Source organism: Myotis brandtii, unplaced genomic scaffold, assembly GCF_000412655.1.
Source record: "Myotis brandtii unplaced genomic scaffold, ASM41265v1 scaffold196, whole genome shotgun sequence".
Taxonomy (NCBI): domain Eukaryota; kingdom Metazoa; phylum Chordata; class Mammalia; order Chiroptera; family Vespertilionidae; genus Myotis; species Myotis brandtii.
The window spans coordinates 5,137,357-5,153,839 of NW_005357311.1; the positions used below are offsets into that span (position 1 = coordinate 5,137,357).

Consider the following 16,483-nt stretch of genomic DNA (forward strand, 5'->3'; position numbering starts at 1 on the left):
TTCCATGTGTCTGTGCATATAATAGTAATAATAATGCCATCCACCATTTATCAGTGTCTCTGAACAATTTCCTACCTTGATACTGAATGATGTGCTAGGCATTGTTGTCTTTTTTTAGCTCATCCATACGTAGCCTTTCTCCATCATAATCTTTCAAGATAGGGATATAATCCCCTTTTAGTACATGGGATTTCAATCCCAGAGAGAGGTGATGACTGGCCCAGGGCCACACAGTTACCTGGTTAGTGAAGTTAGTGAAGGGCTGCCTGCTCTCAAAGCCTGTGCCTTCTTTACTCCCTTGTGAAACTTGGGTATCCAGCATCCGTTGAACCAACTTCACCAGCATTTGGGAGGTGAAAGGAAAGATGCTGTATCTTTTTTTCAGAAGCAAGCTTTGGGGACATTTTAAGTGAAGTGGATGATTTTGCATGATACTGTGTTTCATTTCAGAACGGGGTCCTTCACTGGCAAAGATAATCAGATGTAACGTCATCTGCCACCTCTCCGCATGCGTGATTTCATAAAACTGGTGTATCAGTTTATTATTATAAAATTGGTATAGCATAGAACAAACCTGGGATGCAGGCCAGACGAAATAGACAATGAATAGTTATATAAGGCTTTGGAAGCACATGCAATAGAACACAAGCTCACTGTATTTTCTTCTCAATTGTCTGCTGTTTGTTAATGTTTCCTTTTCAACATGATCGCATCTCAGTTTAATAGCACTTGCCATCTCAGGCTTTGTGGTGCCAGCCCTGACATACTTACATCCCCTCTGAGCTAAAAATATTGCATGTATATATTCAACCGCAGCATGACATGTTTAGCTAATGGTTACTCAGGAGCTGTGCACTTATATAATTAAGTGATGTATGTAATTTTGTGTTAACACATTTGCAATGTGTTTCCCTGGTGATTGCAATGCTTTATTCTGTACAAAGTGTGACATTTTAATTCCAACTGAACAATTTCCTACCTTGATTTGCCTTGTTTTTTTTTTTGTGGAAAGAGATTATTTTGCAATCAAGATAAAAGCATTATTTATGAAATTTCTAGACTGTCCCATTATGGGGAACTTTTAACTTCAGATCAATCTCCTGTTTTATTGATCTTTGTTAAAAATCTTTATTAGAATTTCAATTTAATCTCTACACTATGGATTTGCTTAGACTTTCGTCTGCAGGCACATTTTTTTTTTTTTAGGCAGCTTTGCAGGGATGGGGTTCCTTAAAAAGTAATTCTCACTGGACAGACTGCCATCTTCCCCAGGGACCTGTATTTCTCTTAGGTATTGCTGACTTCTCCCTGATTAAGGTTCTCTGGGAGAGTGAGCCTCTTCCCTGCGAGTTGGAGGTTCTTGGCAAAACAAGCCAGACCTATGGATTCACAGGCAAAGAAGGTTTCTGTTAAGCCTTTAGGTGGTTGACAATACCTGGGTGTCAGAATTACATAGCGGGAATGAAAATGTGGGTGTACATTTCCCTCTTATTAGTGGCAGTTGTGATCCAGGGGACCTCCAAGGGCAGCCCAGCCACCTTGCCTTCTTCAGCGGTATTTCTTTTCTTCGGTGAGATCAGCAGTCAGTGCAGTTTAATGAACATTTACTAGACTCTTGTTAAGCACCAGACATTGTTTTTCAAAATATGATACAGAAAGAGTCATTTGTTCAGTCAATGTTTATTGAGCATCTACTATGACAATGCTACCGTGACCAAGATAGACACCGTCACATGGAGATGAGGGAGAGTAAGGAAGCTTTTTAGGGCATATGATGCCCAGTTCTGCTCTTGGAGCATAGACTCCTAGATGTAGGAGCTGGAGCAGGAGGGACAGCGGTCAAAAAGGAAGGGTACTGTTGTCAGAGGCAGCCCCTGTCATGGGCACACAGGTGTGAAGCCATGTGAGGTGCTCGGGACCTCTAAGGCATTTGTTATCGGGGGAAAGTCACAAGGATGCTCCAAAGCAAAGTAGGCTGCAGTCCATTTCTCCTGGCCCCAGAGGTCCTGAATTCCCAAGGTCTATTCTCATCCCCTTCATTTTACAGCACAGCCCAACAAAAGCAAGCAGGTGGCAGGCACCGAAGCCAAATGCTGGAGTATTGCCCTCATGGCTTCGCGAGTGCTTTCCGCTTAGTCCCTCCCCTTTGGGTCTGAGCAAACGGCTGGGAGTGTGGTGCACAGAAGTCCCGCCAGAAGGGCCCACGGTCCGTGCGCTCCAAGTGAGCTTTCTCAGTTGTATGTTTTGGCATTGGAGCACAGTGGGAATGTCCTTGTCGGCTCCCATTTGCCTTTATTAATTGCAGTTCCTTGGAAAGTGTGTTTTAATAACGTGGTCTTGGGATGACACGTCTCACCCCGCAGAGACCCAAGAGGAGGTATTCAGGGCCCATTGAAAAGCCATCTGCTGCCAAGGCGCCGCTGTGATCCCAGGCGGCCAACAGACACCAGTGTCTGTCACAGCTCTGCTACTTGCTGTGCGATTTGGGGCAAACCTCAGACTCTGTGGGCCACCCTAGGGCCTAGGCTGATGTGTAAAGTAGATGGTATTTAGGTTCTCCTTAAGCTCTAGAATGCCATCATTTTATAAATTACTCAAATGAAGACTCCTACTGTCATCACATCTGTGGATTCACCAGCTCCTAGCAGTGATCTTTGGTTCCAAATCCGTTTCAAAAGCCAAGAACCACTTTCTGCACTTCATGTCTTGGGATGATTCCCTGTCTCTATGCATTGTAGGAGGCTGTCTACAGGAGCACTGAAATCTAGATTTTAATTTTTTAAGATGCAAAGGGAATCGTTAAGCCTCTGAATATTCCCAGGATGTATGGCGGTGTTTATCAAGTAATCCATTTTATTAGCCTGGTCTCCAGAGGCTGCCACCTAGCAGCTCTGTATTGTTTCCAGGCCCCGCCCCCACCCCCACTTCCCAGAGCCCTGAGGCTGTGGTTAATAATGTCAAAAGAATGTTTTAAAATTGCTCTTCTGTTGATTCCAAAGAGTCAGGGCCCTCACGTGGTTAGTCCTGGGCGAGGAGTCAAATTCTAAATTTAATTCCAGCCTCTGTGAACGTCTTGCTTAGTTCTTCCCTTCCTCACCTTTATCCATGTTTCAGTTTTCTCATCTGCAAAATAGGCATAAGATGCCTTGCTCCACAGAAATATTTGCAAACAGCTTTGTTATACTCCAAGGATTGGCATTATATTGGGGCAGAATATCATTTTCCATTCTATAATAGGAATTAAACAAAAGCCCTTTTCATTATGTACCTTGTGTGAACGCCCTGTGCTTAAATGCCCATGAATTTCAGAGGTCAGCAAGTACCAGCCCCTTTCTTTATTATTATTTTTTTTAAAAGCTAAACAAGGCTAACTAGGGAATTCATTTTGGAATAAAAAGACATGAAAGAAAGGGTATTTCAGCTTGCACAATAGTACAAAGAAGAACAAGAATCATCATGTTTGCTAAAGAACTCACAGCTGTTTAATGTTGTAGTAAAATTACTTTAAGAACTTTGCTAATTCAAAGACAAAACCAAACAACTGTTGTTGAAAAACTGAACTTGCACGTGTGAGTGGAAAAGCCAAGTTAAGATTAATCTGCCCCTAAATTCATATTAAAAACACAGAGCATTTTTTTTGTTAATGCTGGCTGGAGGCGCGGCTTTTATCAAACGAGAAGACACATTTACTGGTAATAAGATGAAAAATAGTTTATGATCTCATGTACTTTGCCCCCAGCTTTTTCTTAAGCTGCTCGGTCTGTTTTTATACCAGGTTTGTTTGCTTTTTGGGGATGGGCCTGTTAGGCAGGAAATTGTCAAAAAGAGTACAGCAGAAATTTTAAATGGTGTTTTTAGAAATTAAATACCAAATTGGGTAACCAATGATTAAATGTGGAGTTCAGATTTTTATAAAATTTAGTTTTTAGAGGTTATGGATAAATTCTGTACCTACTCTTGCTTCTATAAATTTCAAGTTTCAATATGTTGCCGATTGTCAGAAACAAATAAATTGTTCCTTTTTTAAGTGGTTTCTTCCATATTAGGGAATTATTCAGACTTCTTTCTTTGGTTCCTCTGATTCCAAACCAGTTGGGACACCAGTCTATTTTGGGTTATGAAGGAACTTTTAAAATGTGGGTATGATGTTTTAAGGTCCTAAATCTCATAAAAATCAGTTTGCCACATATATAGCAGTTACAGTAGTAAACATAGTTGTCATTGTATTCCAGAAAGACAAAGTTCTCATTTCCCTATTATAAGCCCCCCACCCCCAATCCCTTTCCTTCTCCACATGGGAGGGCTGCTAAATGTAAATTCCAAAACATATAAAACCACATAAGGTTGTGATTTGTGACTCTTTCTGTCAGAGATGGATGTTCTTACCTGTATTTGATTAAACTCTCTGGATTTTTATGGTTTTCCCACGGCATCACATAGACTCGCCACGAGAGGGCGACCGAGAGTTGGCTTTCAGCTAACAAAGCTAGAAAACGCTTCTAATATCGGCTAAGTGTTTTAACTTGCTACGGATTTATCTCCCCGCCTTCTGATTGCCACACAAGCAGCCTCTGAGCTTTCACTCACAGCAATAATAATCCAAATAAAGTCCTTCTGAGGGGAAATATAGACAGGCTGGTGCAGACAAGAGCTTTTGCCCAAATAAGGATCCCTTTTGTGGAGACCCCATGTGTTAGATAACCATCAGCTGACAGTTGGTCATGAGTTAATAATGTTGGATGCTGAAATATGCATACCATGTGCTATAAAAGAGTGTGGAGGACAAAGACAAATACTGCTATACTTAGATATCAGAAGCATGCCAGAGGTGTGCAGACTGCTTCACTGGATATAGGTTACACCCGTCAAATAATTTCATATTTCATAAGAAGTATTGTTTTCATTATTGTACAGTGGAAGGTATAATATTCATTGTCTGTTTTGTTGATGTTGCTGGGATTTTGGTCTTAATCTCTCTGAATGTTACTGTCTAAAATGCTATGGTAACTCTTGCCTTCTGAGAAAAGAAAATATTTCCTACGCTTATTTCCACTGCTACCATTGTTGCTCTTTTATTTTTACAGTTGGGACCATAAAAGGGGGTGAGGGGTTGCCTAAAATAACCCAGGTGGGTGTGTAGCCCTTTGATTGACATGTTGTATCTGGAGAGCTATTAACTGTCTACTTATATTTTTGTGTTGCTGCCTCTGCAGGAATCAAAAAGTGAGGGTGTGGGGGGTATAGGCTTTGGTTTCACCTATGAGACCAGTTATTTGGGAGGATGGGACATTGGGCCAAGTGGACACTGAGCAGCCATTTTCTCAGAGTGATGTCCCATAGTCTTTTGGTGCTAAGAACTATTGGATAAAGAATACTTGTCCTCCTCTGCCCCCCGGAGTTCAAACCTTTTAGTCCTGTCAATTTTTCTGGGTTTATTAGAGTCTGTCTTCAGGAGTAATCTCAGGTTCTTCCTATAAAACTGTGGGACGTGAAGCATCTTGGCAAAGCCAAGAAGGCCATGCCCTTGCCTTTAGGCCTGGCTATCTCTACCTCTCTACTGACTTTCCAATGAAATCTCCAAAAAGGAAAACACAACCAGACCATGAATGTATTCAACAATTTGTGGTTAAGGAGCTTCTACCTTCCAAACAGCCAAAATCAATCAAGATTTATTTTCTCTGATTCAGTTTGCATTACAAATGGATTACATTATACCCATGTTGGTAGCAGAAGAGAATAATTAGTAAAATAAGTAATTAGCCTCTGTTTTTCTCTCCCCCAAGTCTGTTGGCCAGGCTTAGCATTTGCTTTGACATCTTAGTTAAGGAAGTTAATGAAATAACATCTTCATCGGGGCTATTTATTAACTTGGAATCAATGATTACCAGATTTGAATTTTACAAAGGAGACACAAATTTCAGATACTAACGTCTACACATGACTATCCTCCATAACAGTAAGCACAATCCTGAATTATATTGAAACTTCCGAATCATCACTTCTGCTGATTATTCTAGCCACAGATGTTAATCTTGTTCTGTCTGCACTTTAACACATATTTCCAAGGACAGATCTATAATCATAACATTGAATTGTTGACTAAACCAGCAGCACCCAAGAGAAAGATAATGCAAGCCACATGTAACTTAAACTTTTCTAGTAACCACATATTAAAAGAAATAGGTAGAATTCATTTTAATAATATATTTTATTTAACCCAGTATATCCAAACTATCATTTCAGTATGTAACTTTTAGAAACTGTTATTCATGAGATATTTTGCATTTTTTCTGCATTGCCTTGGCAATCCAGTGTGTATTTTACACTTAGGACACACCCCAGTTTTGGACTAGACATATCTCAGAGGCTCAGTGGCCCCGTGTGGCTAGAGGTGTTCATCATGGGCCCAGCAGCTCTGAACAGTCACAGAAATGATTTATCTTATCCTGACAAAAAAGGGGAAGAAGTTCTAACCTTCCCTGTGTATTCTCTGTTCATCCTAAGATTTATGTTAGGATTTCTGATGGTGCACCCACCTCTGTTTCTCCACTCATGCTGAGTCCCTGAGCACCCTGGTTGTCCTTGTTCAACACAACACCGAGTATTATGGACCCTGTCGCAGCCTCTCCGTGCACAACCCTGACCCCTTCTCTTCTCACCGTGGACCCTGACTCCACCCTGCTCCAACACACTCTCTTTCCTACCACCTGTGAGCTCCTTGGTATCACAGTGGAGCTTTTAGAGTAATTTTCTAATATGTGGCTCGTATATACCCACAGACAAACGAAGCTCAGAGATGGCACTGGTAGCTCATGAAGGTGGGAGGGATGAGAGGGATTCACCCGAGCAAAGGAAAGCATCCCCAGAGTCTCAGACAAACAAAGATAGTTATCTTTTTACTTTTAAGTAAGAGACTCTCCTGCTTCTTTAAATTACTCTTTCTGAAATGTTGAAAAGTATAAACAGAGTGAAAAAGCCCTATTAAGTACACATTCCTTTTGGGATTACAAAAAAAAAAAAAGAAAGAAATTGGGAGCTTATTACTTGATGACATTTTACTTTTTCTTAAGTGTGTGTGTTTGAAAAAAGAAAATGTCTCTCATATTAGTCCAAGCCTGCAAGAAGTTAAACATCTCCATGCTCACACACACACACACACACACACACACACACGCACAGGCACACACAAACACACAGACACACAGAATCTCTTTTATTTATTTCCAAGTAGGGGATTTTTTTTTTAAGAGATGTAGCAAATCAATTATCCTCAATGTTGAAAATGGAGTATCTCATTTCCAAACCTGGAGAAATGGCTGAACAAGAATGTTCTGTTTATATATGAGTTTAAAAACTGTACTGAAATTTAGTGCTCCTTGCCAGGCTGTTCAATACAAAAATGTAGCTTTCATTTTTGTTCTGTCATGTTCAATAGTAACACCACAGAACATATCAATCAAAGACTAGAATGAGCAGGTTTATTGATTGTGACAAAACAGAGAGGGAGAGAGAGGGGGAGAGGGAGGAGGAGACAAAAATTAATTCTCTATGTTTTGAAGGTCCTATTTTTATAAACTTTATAAATTACAAAAATCAAAATGTCCTTAAAAAGCATTTCTAGGACAGATCCTTAAATAGCCTTAAAAAAGACAAGTATCTTAAATTAATATTCTATTCTTATTATAGGCAGTCATACTAAGAAGGACTAAATCTGTGTTTATTGAATAGTTCTCAAAAAATGGAAACGAGTTATTTTGAAATCTTAAGAAAAAGTACATAGTGATACAACACACCCATTCTAATTGTAATTGCTTTCACACAGTTGTTTTCTCAAAGGCCAGCGTGATCTTCTCTATTAAGGAGGAGCCCGGGGCCTGGGCCTGGAAATGGCTTGTGTGTCCCAGCATCTGGGAAGAACGGTAGCAGAAACGAGTTGCCCTGAAGATGTGAAAGTGGGCATTTGAGCCACTATGCATTTTTATTTTATTTTTATACTAGAGGCCCAGTGCATGAAATTTGTGCATGGGTAGGGTCCCTAGACCTGGCCGGCGATCAGGGCCAATTGGGGATTTCCGGCTGCCGGCCGGGCCTTCCTTCATTCTGTGCCGCCCCCTGGTGGTCAGCGCATGTCATAGCGAGCGGTCAAACTCCCAGTCAGTCGAACTCCCAAGGGGACAATTTGCCTATTGGCCTTTTATTATATAGGATTTTTAAAATACATTTTTATTGATTTCAGAGAGGAAGGGAGAGGGAGAGAAAGATAGAAACAACAATGATGAGAGACAGTCATTGATCAGCTGCTTTCTGCACATCCCACCACCTGGGCATGTGCCCTGACCTCCTGGTTCATAGGTTGACGCTCAACCACTGAGCCACACCAGCTGAACCATTTTTTTGTTATTGTGATTGTGACTTCATGACAAGACCTTGCAGCAGGGGAAGGAAATCAGACCCTCTGTGTGCAGTATGAACACCTAGGCAGTGCTGTCACCTGTACCCTAAGGACCAAGCTAAGTCCTCAGGTATCCACTCCGCCTGCCCTGATGGCTCTTTACATAATATTTGGAATTCTAAGGCAAAAGAGTCTTCCCACAGGCTCCTGATGCCATGGCAGATAGACCGCATTACCCCGAAGACAAAGAATTCTTTGCAAACAGCCTGAGCCACCTCCTCCATCCCCTTACAGGTCCAGGAGGGGACCTTTCACTGAGGACGGCTCCCGGGGGGACTTTAGGGCTAGCCACAATAGACCAGGAAGGTGAGAGTTGGACTGATCTGGCATGGATTTCTGTTCCAGAATTCTTTCAGAGTCAGTCTTCTGAAAACCCAAGCTCTCTCCTCTTCACCTAGATTTAGCTCCCAGATTTCCCCCTTATTCCCTAAGCAGTAGTGAAAAGTGTCTACAATCCCTCTCTTCTTTGCCAGTGCCCTTGTGGGCAAGCCTATTTCTAGGACATTTCTGCATTCCTTTGGAATTCACCACATATTTCAGAATAATATACAATAACATTTGGTCATTTAAATTTCTCTCTCCCCAAGACACAAAGATGAAATAAAGAGAGAAATCCGCCCATCACAGCTGGTAAAGCCTAACTAGAAAAGAGGTTTGTTTGTGTTTTAATGGCAAGAATACAAGGAGTCACATGCTTTCCAACCAATTAGCAGTGCAGATGAGCTAACAAGTCGCATTCCATTTATAGGGTGGGGGAAGGGGAGAAGTCATATCTGTATTTTTAAGTGTTTCTGAGAAATGAAGACCTCCAGGGCAGAAGGAAGGCGGATCAGGAAATAGCTATGCAAATCACATGCCTATAAAATTACTAAAATTTTGATCAGGAGCATTAACAATGGCTCAGCATTCTCCTGTAGGAAACAGGAGTGAGTAAGACTGGGCATGTTTTGGAAAGGATTACAAGAGTGTTTACTTACATGCTTTGTTGAGCAGTCAATGAAGTCCACTGCTGTTTTGGACTTAAGCTGCCCGGGCAATCCAGGTATGACAAATGTAGTCACACATTCCACTCTCATTAGTGACTTTTGGGGATCTCAGCGTATTTGACAAATAGCCAACGTGACTGGACCTCATACACAGCCTATTTCATGTGTTTTCTCCAACCTCTTTCTACCAACACAACTGTTCACACTTCCACAGGAGGTAGAAGGGGACCTGGTGGTAGTTAGCAGGAACTGTGGTCCAAGCAACGCCGGGGCAGGGCTTGGGCGAAAGTAAACTTGGACACGCAAAGCGGCCATGACATCCAGAGTGGCCAGACGTGATCATTGTTCAGGGCTGTGTGCTCTTGGTGGCATCTGAGAGTAGGGGCATGTGAGTTTGGCTCTAGTTTCGGTTCATAACTCTAGACTCGTCTTTTTAGTGCTTTTATTTGAGAAAAAAAAATTACCCTTAAAAATGGAGCTGTCAGAACAATTACAGAAAATGATATAACATAATGTGTTTTATTTTAAATGTGCCTATTGCTTTACATTCATTATTTAGGTTAGAGTGTTCTCCAAGATGAGTTGTGCTTGATAATGGCCCTGTGTGTTCATATCCCAGATAATACAGTTGTTTCCCAAACATTTCTCTTGGGTATAAAAGGCTGTTTATAGAAAAACAGAATAAAAGTAAACTTGATATTCTTCAGTCTTTATGTAATTAATGCTTTGTAACTTCATGGAAAGACTCAGCCAATGAACAGCTGATGAGTCCCAGCAGCTCTGGGAGGTGTGGCCTAGTGAATATATTGAGTAAACTGTGGATTTAAAATAAAAATTTCAGGAGCTCATTTATGAATTCTTAAAGTAGAAATGTTGTCTTTAAGTTAAAGCCAAAATGAGGGCTGAGAGCTTCTGTTTTTCTTTTCTTTTTCCCCTCCCAAGTATTTGAAAACCGAAATTCTGTAAGAGATTATCTGTGAAATGCCTTTCTTTTATTACACCCATAAATTTCAGGAGTGGCTTTGATCAAGCTTTCTGCCATTCTTGGTTTCTAATCTTTTATTCATACGTTAATAACTTTAAAAACACTCACCCTATTTTTGTTGTAGTGAAAGAGGAAGTTTCTAAACAGTCAAAAGGGAAACAATGAAAATAGAACACAGTAAATGATAACTAAATTAGGGTAGGGTTTTTTTTTTTTTTTGGTTTATGTGTGTGTGTGTGTGTGTGTTTTTCCAGAAAGAGCAATGCTCCATGCTGAAACTTGCCAGAGTATTTTAAGATTATTGTCTATAAAGAAAATGTTTCAGAGAATTGATATCCTCAGAGGAAAGGCATTACAGAAATGCAAAGCATTATCAGTAATGCATACTATACATAGAACAAGGTTTGTCAGTCCCTAATACTTCAAATCCGTGGAGTTTAGTTTTCTGGCTTGTGCTTAGTGTTTAAAACACACACACACACACACACACACACACACACACACACACTCACACACACACCAGGCAAATCAAATGAGTTAACGCTCTGCCGACTTCCTCTAGACATTGACCCTGGGGGTCAAACTCTTAGGAAAATGATGCCTGCTTTTCCATTCTCCTAATTCCAATCCCCACCAACAAGCAAGTCCTTTCTCTGAGTGGAAGCTCACAAAGAATTTCTCGAGAGAATATGTAGCTGTGTTGGCAACAAAATCCTCTCTGCAAAATGAGGAGAGAGAGTTGTTAACTGATGAGTCAATCCAGCTTTTATAGTAGTTTATCTTCGTGGTATTTCCAAGAGCATAAATGTTATTAGAAAAAATAGACGGTCATGACAGGAAGAACACAGTTTTTAAAAAAAACAGGAACACTGAAGCCAAAAGCAATTTACTTTGCCAGTAACTGGTTACATTTCCTTTTGTTTTATTATTATTATTGCAGGAGTTGGGGTTGAGATGAAAGTTTCCCACACCTGCGCTGACACAGAACTTGTCAGAACCCATTGTAAAGCAAATATAGAAGTGAATGACTGGGACTCAGTTATAGACGCTAAGAAAAAAAACACACCCCAAAACTTGTTTTGCTATATTGTCTTTTTAAAAAGAGACTATAAGTCTTTAATATGTGAAGGAGTTGAAAAAAGGGAAATAACAAAACATAACACAAGGGTTAGATGTCAAAGTAGCTTGGAGCCCCCGGTGGTCGCTGATTCTCCTGGGATTAACACCTATAGAAATAGCAGTGACTTCCCAAAGGTGAATACGTGTTAATTTCGTGGCACTGAGGAAGAGGAACAGATGGGCAGTCATAGAGGAAAGGTTTTTTAAAATAGCCACAGAGATCTTTCAGGGATTGGGCAGGAGAGTCAGCAGGCCTCTGCAAGGGGCCATGGGCATGGCTCTCTCAGTTTTATTAGAACTCTGTGACTTTGGTGGAAGTCTTGTCACCTACTGCTGAGTCAGGACCCACCGGTGGGGTCCCTGCTTGTTGTCAAGTCTGTAGGGTGCTGTTTGTTGCTTGAGACGGGCCGATCTGTGGCATTAGGGAGTGTTTTCACTCCCTGGTGACTACCAACCCAAGTTATTAATATAAATACCTCATGGTGAGACAGAGTGAGTGTGTGTGTGTGTGTGTGTGTGTGTGTGTGTGTGTGTGTCCATCTATTAGAGAGAACAACTTAAAGCAGAGGCTCTGGATAAAGTCCAGGTGCCTGGGCTGGAATCCTCCTGTTACCAGAAACCCACTGGATAACCTAAAACAAGTCATTTCAACGCTAGCTCAGTTTTCAGGTCTGTAAAATGGGATTCATAATCGCACTTTCTGTGGGTTTGCTGTGAGTTGTAAATGAGTTACTGTATGCAAAGTTCTGGCTGGTACAGAGAAAGTGCATGGTCCGTAAGGATCAGCTCTTATTATTGTTAATGTATGATATTAAAAACAATCATGCAAAGAGCATTGCCTGAACTGTGTGAGTGAGCCAGGCCAGGGATGGCTAGTGGATTAGATACACATGGAAAAGTAACTTGTGCATTCACTGTTCCAGCCAGTTATGCTATTGGTAAGTGTACTGCCGGCTTCCCGGAATGGCTTTGCTGGTCTCCTCTAAAGTACTGGAGCTGGTGTTGCTCTGGAGTCTAGGATTTAGGTTCTCTCAGTAGGTATGTAGCCCTTAGCTGTTGATGGGGCTTAAGTTGGTCCAGGGCAGCTGGGACCAGGTGGGGCTGTTTTCTCCACCTGACCCCTGACTACTATTAAATCATAAAGCACTTATTTTTATTTGTTTATCTAGCAAGTGATTTCTTTTCTTGACCCTGGAGGAAAATAAATGTAACTTAGGGGCTAAAAATTTTGGTCTCCCCAAAAGCCAGCCTCCCAGTCTCAAAGCATCACTTGGGTTCTATGGATCTAAAAGGTCTCGAACTGCACTATGGGAGCTTGGATTTTAAACATCTGCTCCTCGGGGCATTTGCTCACTGCATGTGGGACAAGATTCTGGCCCCCGCAGGAGGCCAGGCATTTTGGCTTAACAGTAATGGGGAACTAAAGGCTGCAGGATTTCTGTCTCAATTCCCACAGCAAACTCAAATTGCTGGTTTATGTCCCCAGAGCTCAAGGGTCAGTACTAAAGGTGAACACAGTTTTACAGGTGTCCAGGGTGACGGGTATACACGTGGTCAGGTGAGCAGGCCCAGCTCATGAAGACAAAGAGGAGATATATGGGCATCTATCTCTATTTCCTTTAGTCCCTCATTCATTCAACAAATTCATATTATGCAATGCCGCCTCCTGGATGTCTGCTGGGGCAGATGAGAGAGGAGTCTGACCTGGTCCTGTCCGTAAGGACTCTCAATGTAGTATAATTAGAAGCCATAAAACACAGCTAAAGTACAAAGAATAATGTGAAAAGTGATACCCAGCATAAGAGAAGGTTAGAAAAGGAGTCCAGAGGGCAGGCTCAAAGAGGAATTTGAGTTTGAGACTTGAGTGATTGGTGGGATTTAGCCAACATACCTGAAATATCAGTGTACTTGCCTTCCGAGGAACAAGAGGCTTTTTTCTCTTGACCAAATCCCATGTAGAGTTTGAAGTTTGTGTGACCAGAATATTAGGTGCCCGTGTGTTCTAAATTTGTAATTCTCAGAATCTGCTGGGGAAGGACATGTGCTTCTCCGGTTCTGAAAACAGCTCAAAGAATGGAGAAAACAGACCCGATTTGGGGATGACTTATTGTCAGTTCCCGGAACCTTTGTCTTTATTTAAAACAGCCTGTTCAATGCAAGTTCTCTCTATCTCAAAAGGCCTTTGGGATTTGAAAGCTTTTCTGGAAATGAATGCCTTTTAGGTTCAAATGCTTTTTTTTTTGCCAAAATGTTAGGAAGGAAAGATCACAGTAACAAGTGTTAGAACAGAGGCGACTTTGTTTTGTTTTCTTTCAATGAAATGCCTCACATCTACCCCAAGTTTGTTCGTCAGCTTTCTGCTCTGCTATTATTTTGATACGGGGACTTGAAAGTACAGTCCTTCCCCAGCGATCATTAAAGCTGAGCCCTCGGGGCAGTTGTGGCTACATGTCTGTGCTACAAGTCTTCCAACCCAGAGTCCACACCCTGGCTCCAGGCTGAGGACCCTGTCAGTCCTGGAAGGTGGCCTCACGCTCCCACAGGGGGGCGGGAGGTCAGGATCCACAGAACAGGCCAGATGAAGTCACCATCCCGTGCAGGGAGGTGGAGAGAGCTTAGCCCTCTCTGCCAGTCTGGCAACTCCAGCAGAGTCCTCAGCGCTCATCCCACACACTCGGTGCTAGTCACTGCTGTGTGTTTACATGAGTAATGAAGCTGCCGGGGGAGGGGTGTAGTAAGCCCAGCGCGGAGCCTCGCAGCTCTCATTCGGAGGGAAGCTGACATCCACACCAAGTCAAGTCCAGACTTCAGACTTCCAGGGACGTGGCCCGGGAGCGGTCAGGCATATGCTGTAGCTTTCGGGAGCCCAGGCATCCTCAGGCAGATGTTTGTCGACTGGAATGGGTAATCGCTACTTTCTCTTTGCTTGATTTGTGTTTGTGGGCTTGTTTACCTCTGTAATTCCAGGCTGGCTGGAGATGGTTTGTACTTTCAGACAAACGTTTTGGGGAAATGAGAGAAGGGAGAGGGGATTTGGGAGGAGGGGGGTCTGAGCCGGAGCTCCAAAGCCACTTTTGAAAACTTTTGCCTGATTGTAAAGGCAGATCTATTTACGGGGTTTTAGGAATAGCCAACTGTCATCCATAGCATAAAATCAAATTAGTGGGATTAACTGTGTTTGTAAAATGAGTACAATATAAAATGTCCTGAAACCACTGGTTAACTGCATGGCAATTAAGAGGTTTCGAACTGTCCGGATTTGGCATTGTCACAATCATCAAGAGTGTGGGTACCTACCTGGGAAGGTCTGAAAGGAATTGCTTGGGGTATAATTCATTCGTTTGAAATTCTCCAAGGGCTAGCTGGATAGTTGGTTTGTTTTACTTTTGTTCGACTTGGGTGACTGATGAAGTTAAATGTGAAAGCTGATGCCGGACAGCCCTAGTCCTCAGTAAACAGCAGCCTGTATTCCTCTGCTTTCTGTGTGGATCTTAAAGAGATTCAAGCTCAACATCAAGGTTGAAATATAACTTTGATTTGCATCTTGTCTGTGGCTTTTAGAAAGTATAAATAATCTCCACGGAATCTGGCTAACCCCAGTGTGATCTTTGGAAGTTATTTTAAATAACCCTCAAGATGGTCATTAAAAAATATATTGAGAAGGAAAAAAGAGCATGCTGGGTTACATGTATCTGCCAGATTGGTTCAGATTTGAAACAGGCTGGTCTCAATATTATTAGTAAATACATGTAATGATTTTTTTTTCAGATTGTTATTGCAAATACCTCTCTCTGCAGCTCTCTCTTTCTCTCTACTTATATGTATAACTTGAGAAAATGCTCATGTCTCCATATTTGAAGAGAGATGTTTTTAAACATAATATTACTGTGATACTGTCATGGGCTGGCATATCATTTAGGTTTCTGAAAAAGAGTCAAAACAAAACAAAGAATAATCTTGGAGCCTGGCTCAGGGCTGTCGTCCGCCCAACCTGTTTCTTTTCTAACAATGGGGAAAGGCATTTTCCTTTCATCATCCTTTAGAGCTGAGGGCTTCATTTTATTTATATTAATTAGACATGTGACAGTGTAATAGATTAGCTTTGGGAAAGAAGTGCAGACGTGCATGGTCTTCCAAGGTGCAGCCCTTCAGGGAGAGAAGCATTAAATGAGGGCTGGCTACCACAGATGCGTACATGTGTCTGCACGCGTGATGGGGACCACTGGAGTAAGATGCTGGGTTTTGACTAAGGAAATCCATGCCAATGAAAATGTATATCAATTGCTCTCCATTTGTTTTCAGCGCCGAATCTTAAAGGCAGACCACGCAAAAAGAAATCATGCCCACAGAGAAGAGATTCATTCAGTGCTGTGAAAGATTCCAACAACAATTCGGATGGCAAAGCCATTGTCAAGGTACAGTTGTTTGCGCCATGGTGTTCATTTTGCTGCATAGTTTTATTTTCCTCTTTCTCTTTATCTCTCTACTCTGTGTGTCTTAGTGGCAGTTTGCAATTCCAGATCTAACTTTGGTATTCACAGCTCTCTGCTATGTCTATTCTCACCACCTCTCCTGCCTTGGGAGGTGGAGGGTGGGGGAGGGAGGTAAGCATTTTGATTAGTCAACAGAAAGACTTCCCACCTCCCAGTTTGGCCTGTTGGGTGAAGGACAGATGATTAAGCGCCCACGTCATTGAGGCTGAGATTTCATAGTAGGTGACACAATGACATAGTTTACCCTGCTTGTATCAAAAATAGACCAGCTGAACCATCCTTTTTCTGAATGTGTTCAGCTAAATCTGCTGCAGAGATTAATGGAGGATGAAATTAGAAATGGCTAGAATTAATCGTTTTAGTTCCATATTTTTATTTCAAAATCACCTCTAACTTACCTTAGAGTAAAATTAAAGACACATAGCAAGATGTTTACATGTATACATAT

The 16,483-nt window shown here is 41.7% G+C and overlaps 1 protein-coding gene across 4 annotated transcripts in view; it reads left to right on the top strand.

Annotated features, from left to right (window-relative positions):
- ARID5B (AT rich interactive domain 5B (MRF1-like)) overlaps nucleotides 1-16,483 on the top strand; it is a 183,612-nt gene that overhangs the window by 127,345 nt on the left and 39,784 nt on the right. For 3 of the 4 annotated variants that reach the window (XM_014538742.1, XM_005865124.2, XM_014538743.1), the window contains one exon: nucleotides 15,845-15,957. In XM_014538742.1, coding sequence (XP_014394228.1) covers nucleotides 15,845-15,957 — 113 coding nt within the window. Of the gene's footprint in view, nucleotides 1-14,001; nucleotides 14,447-15,844; nucleotides 15,958-16,483 lie in introns of those variants that run through there. The other variant, XM_005865125.2, reaches the window with a different exon arrangement.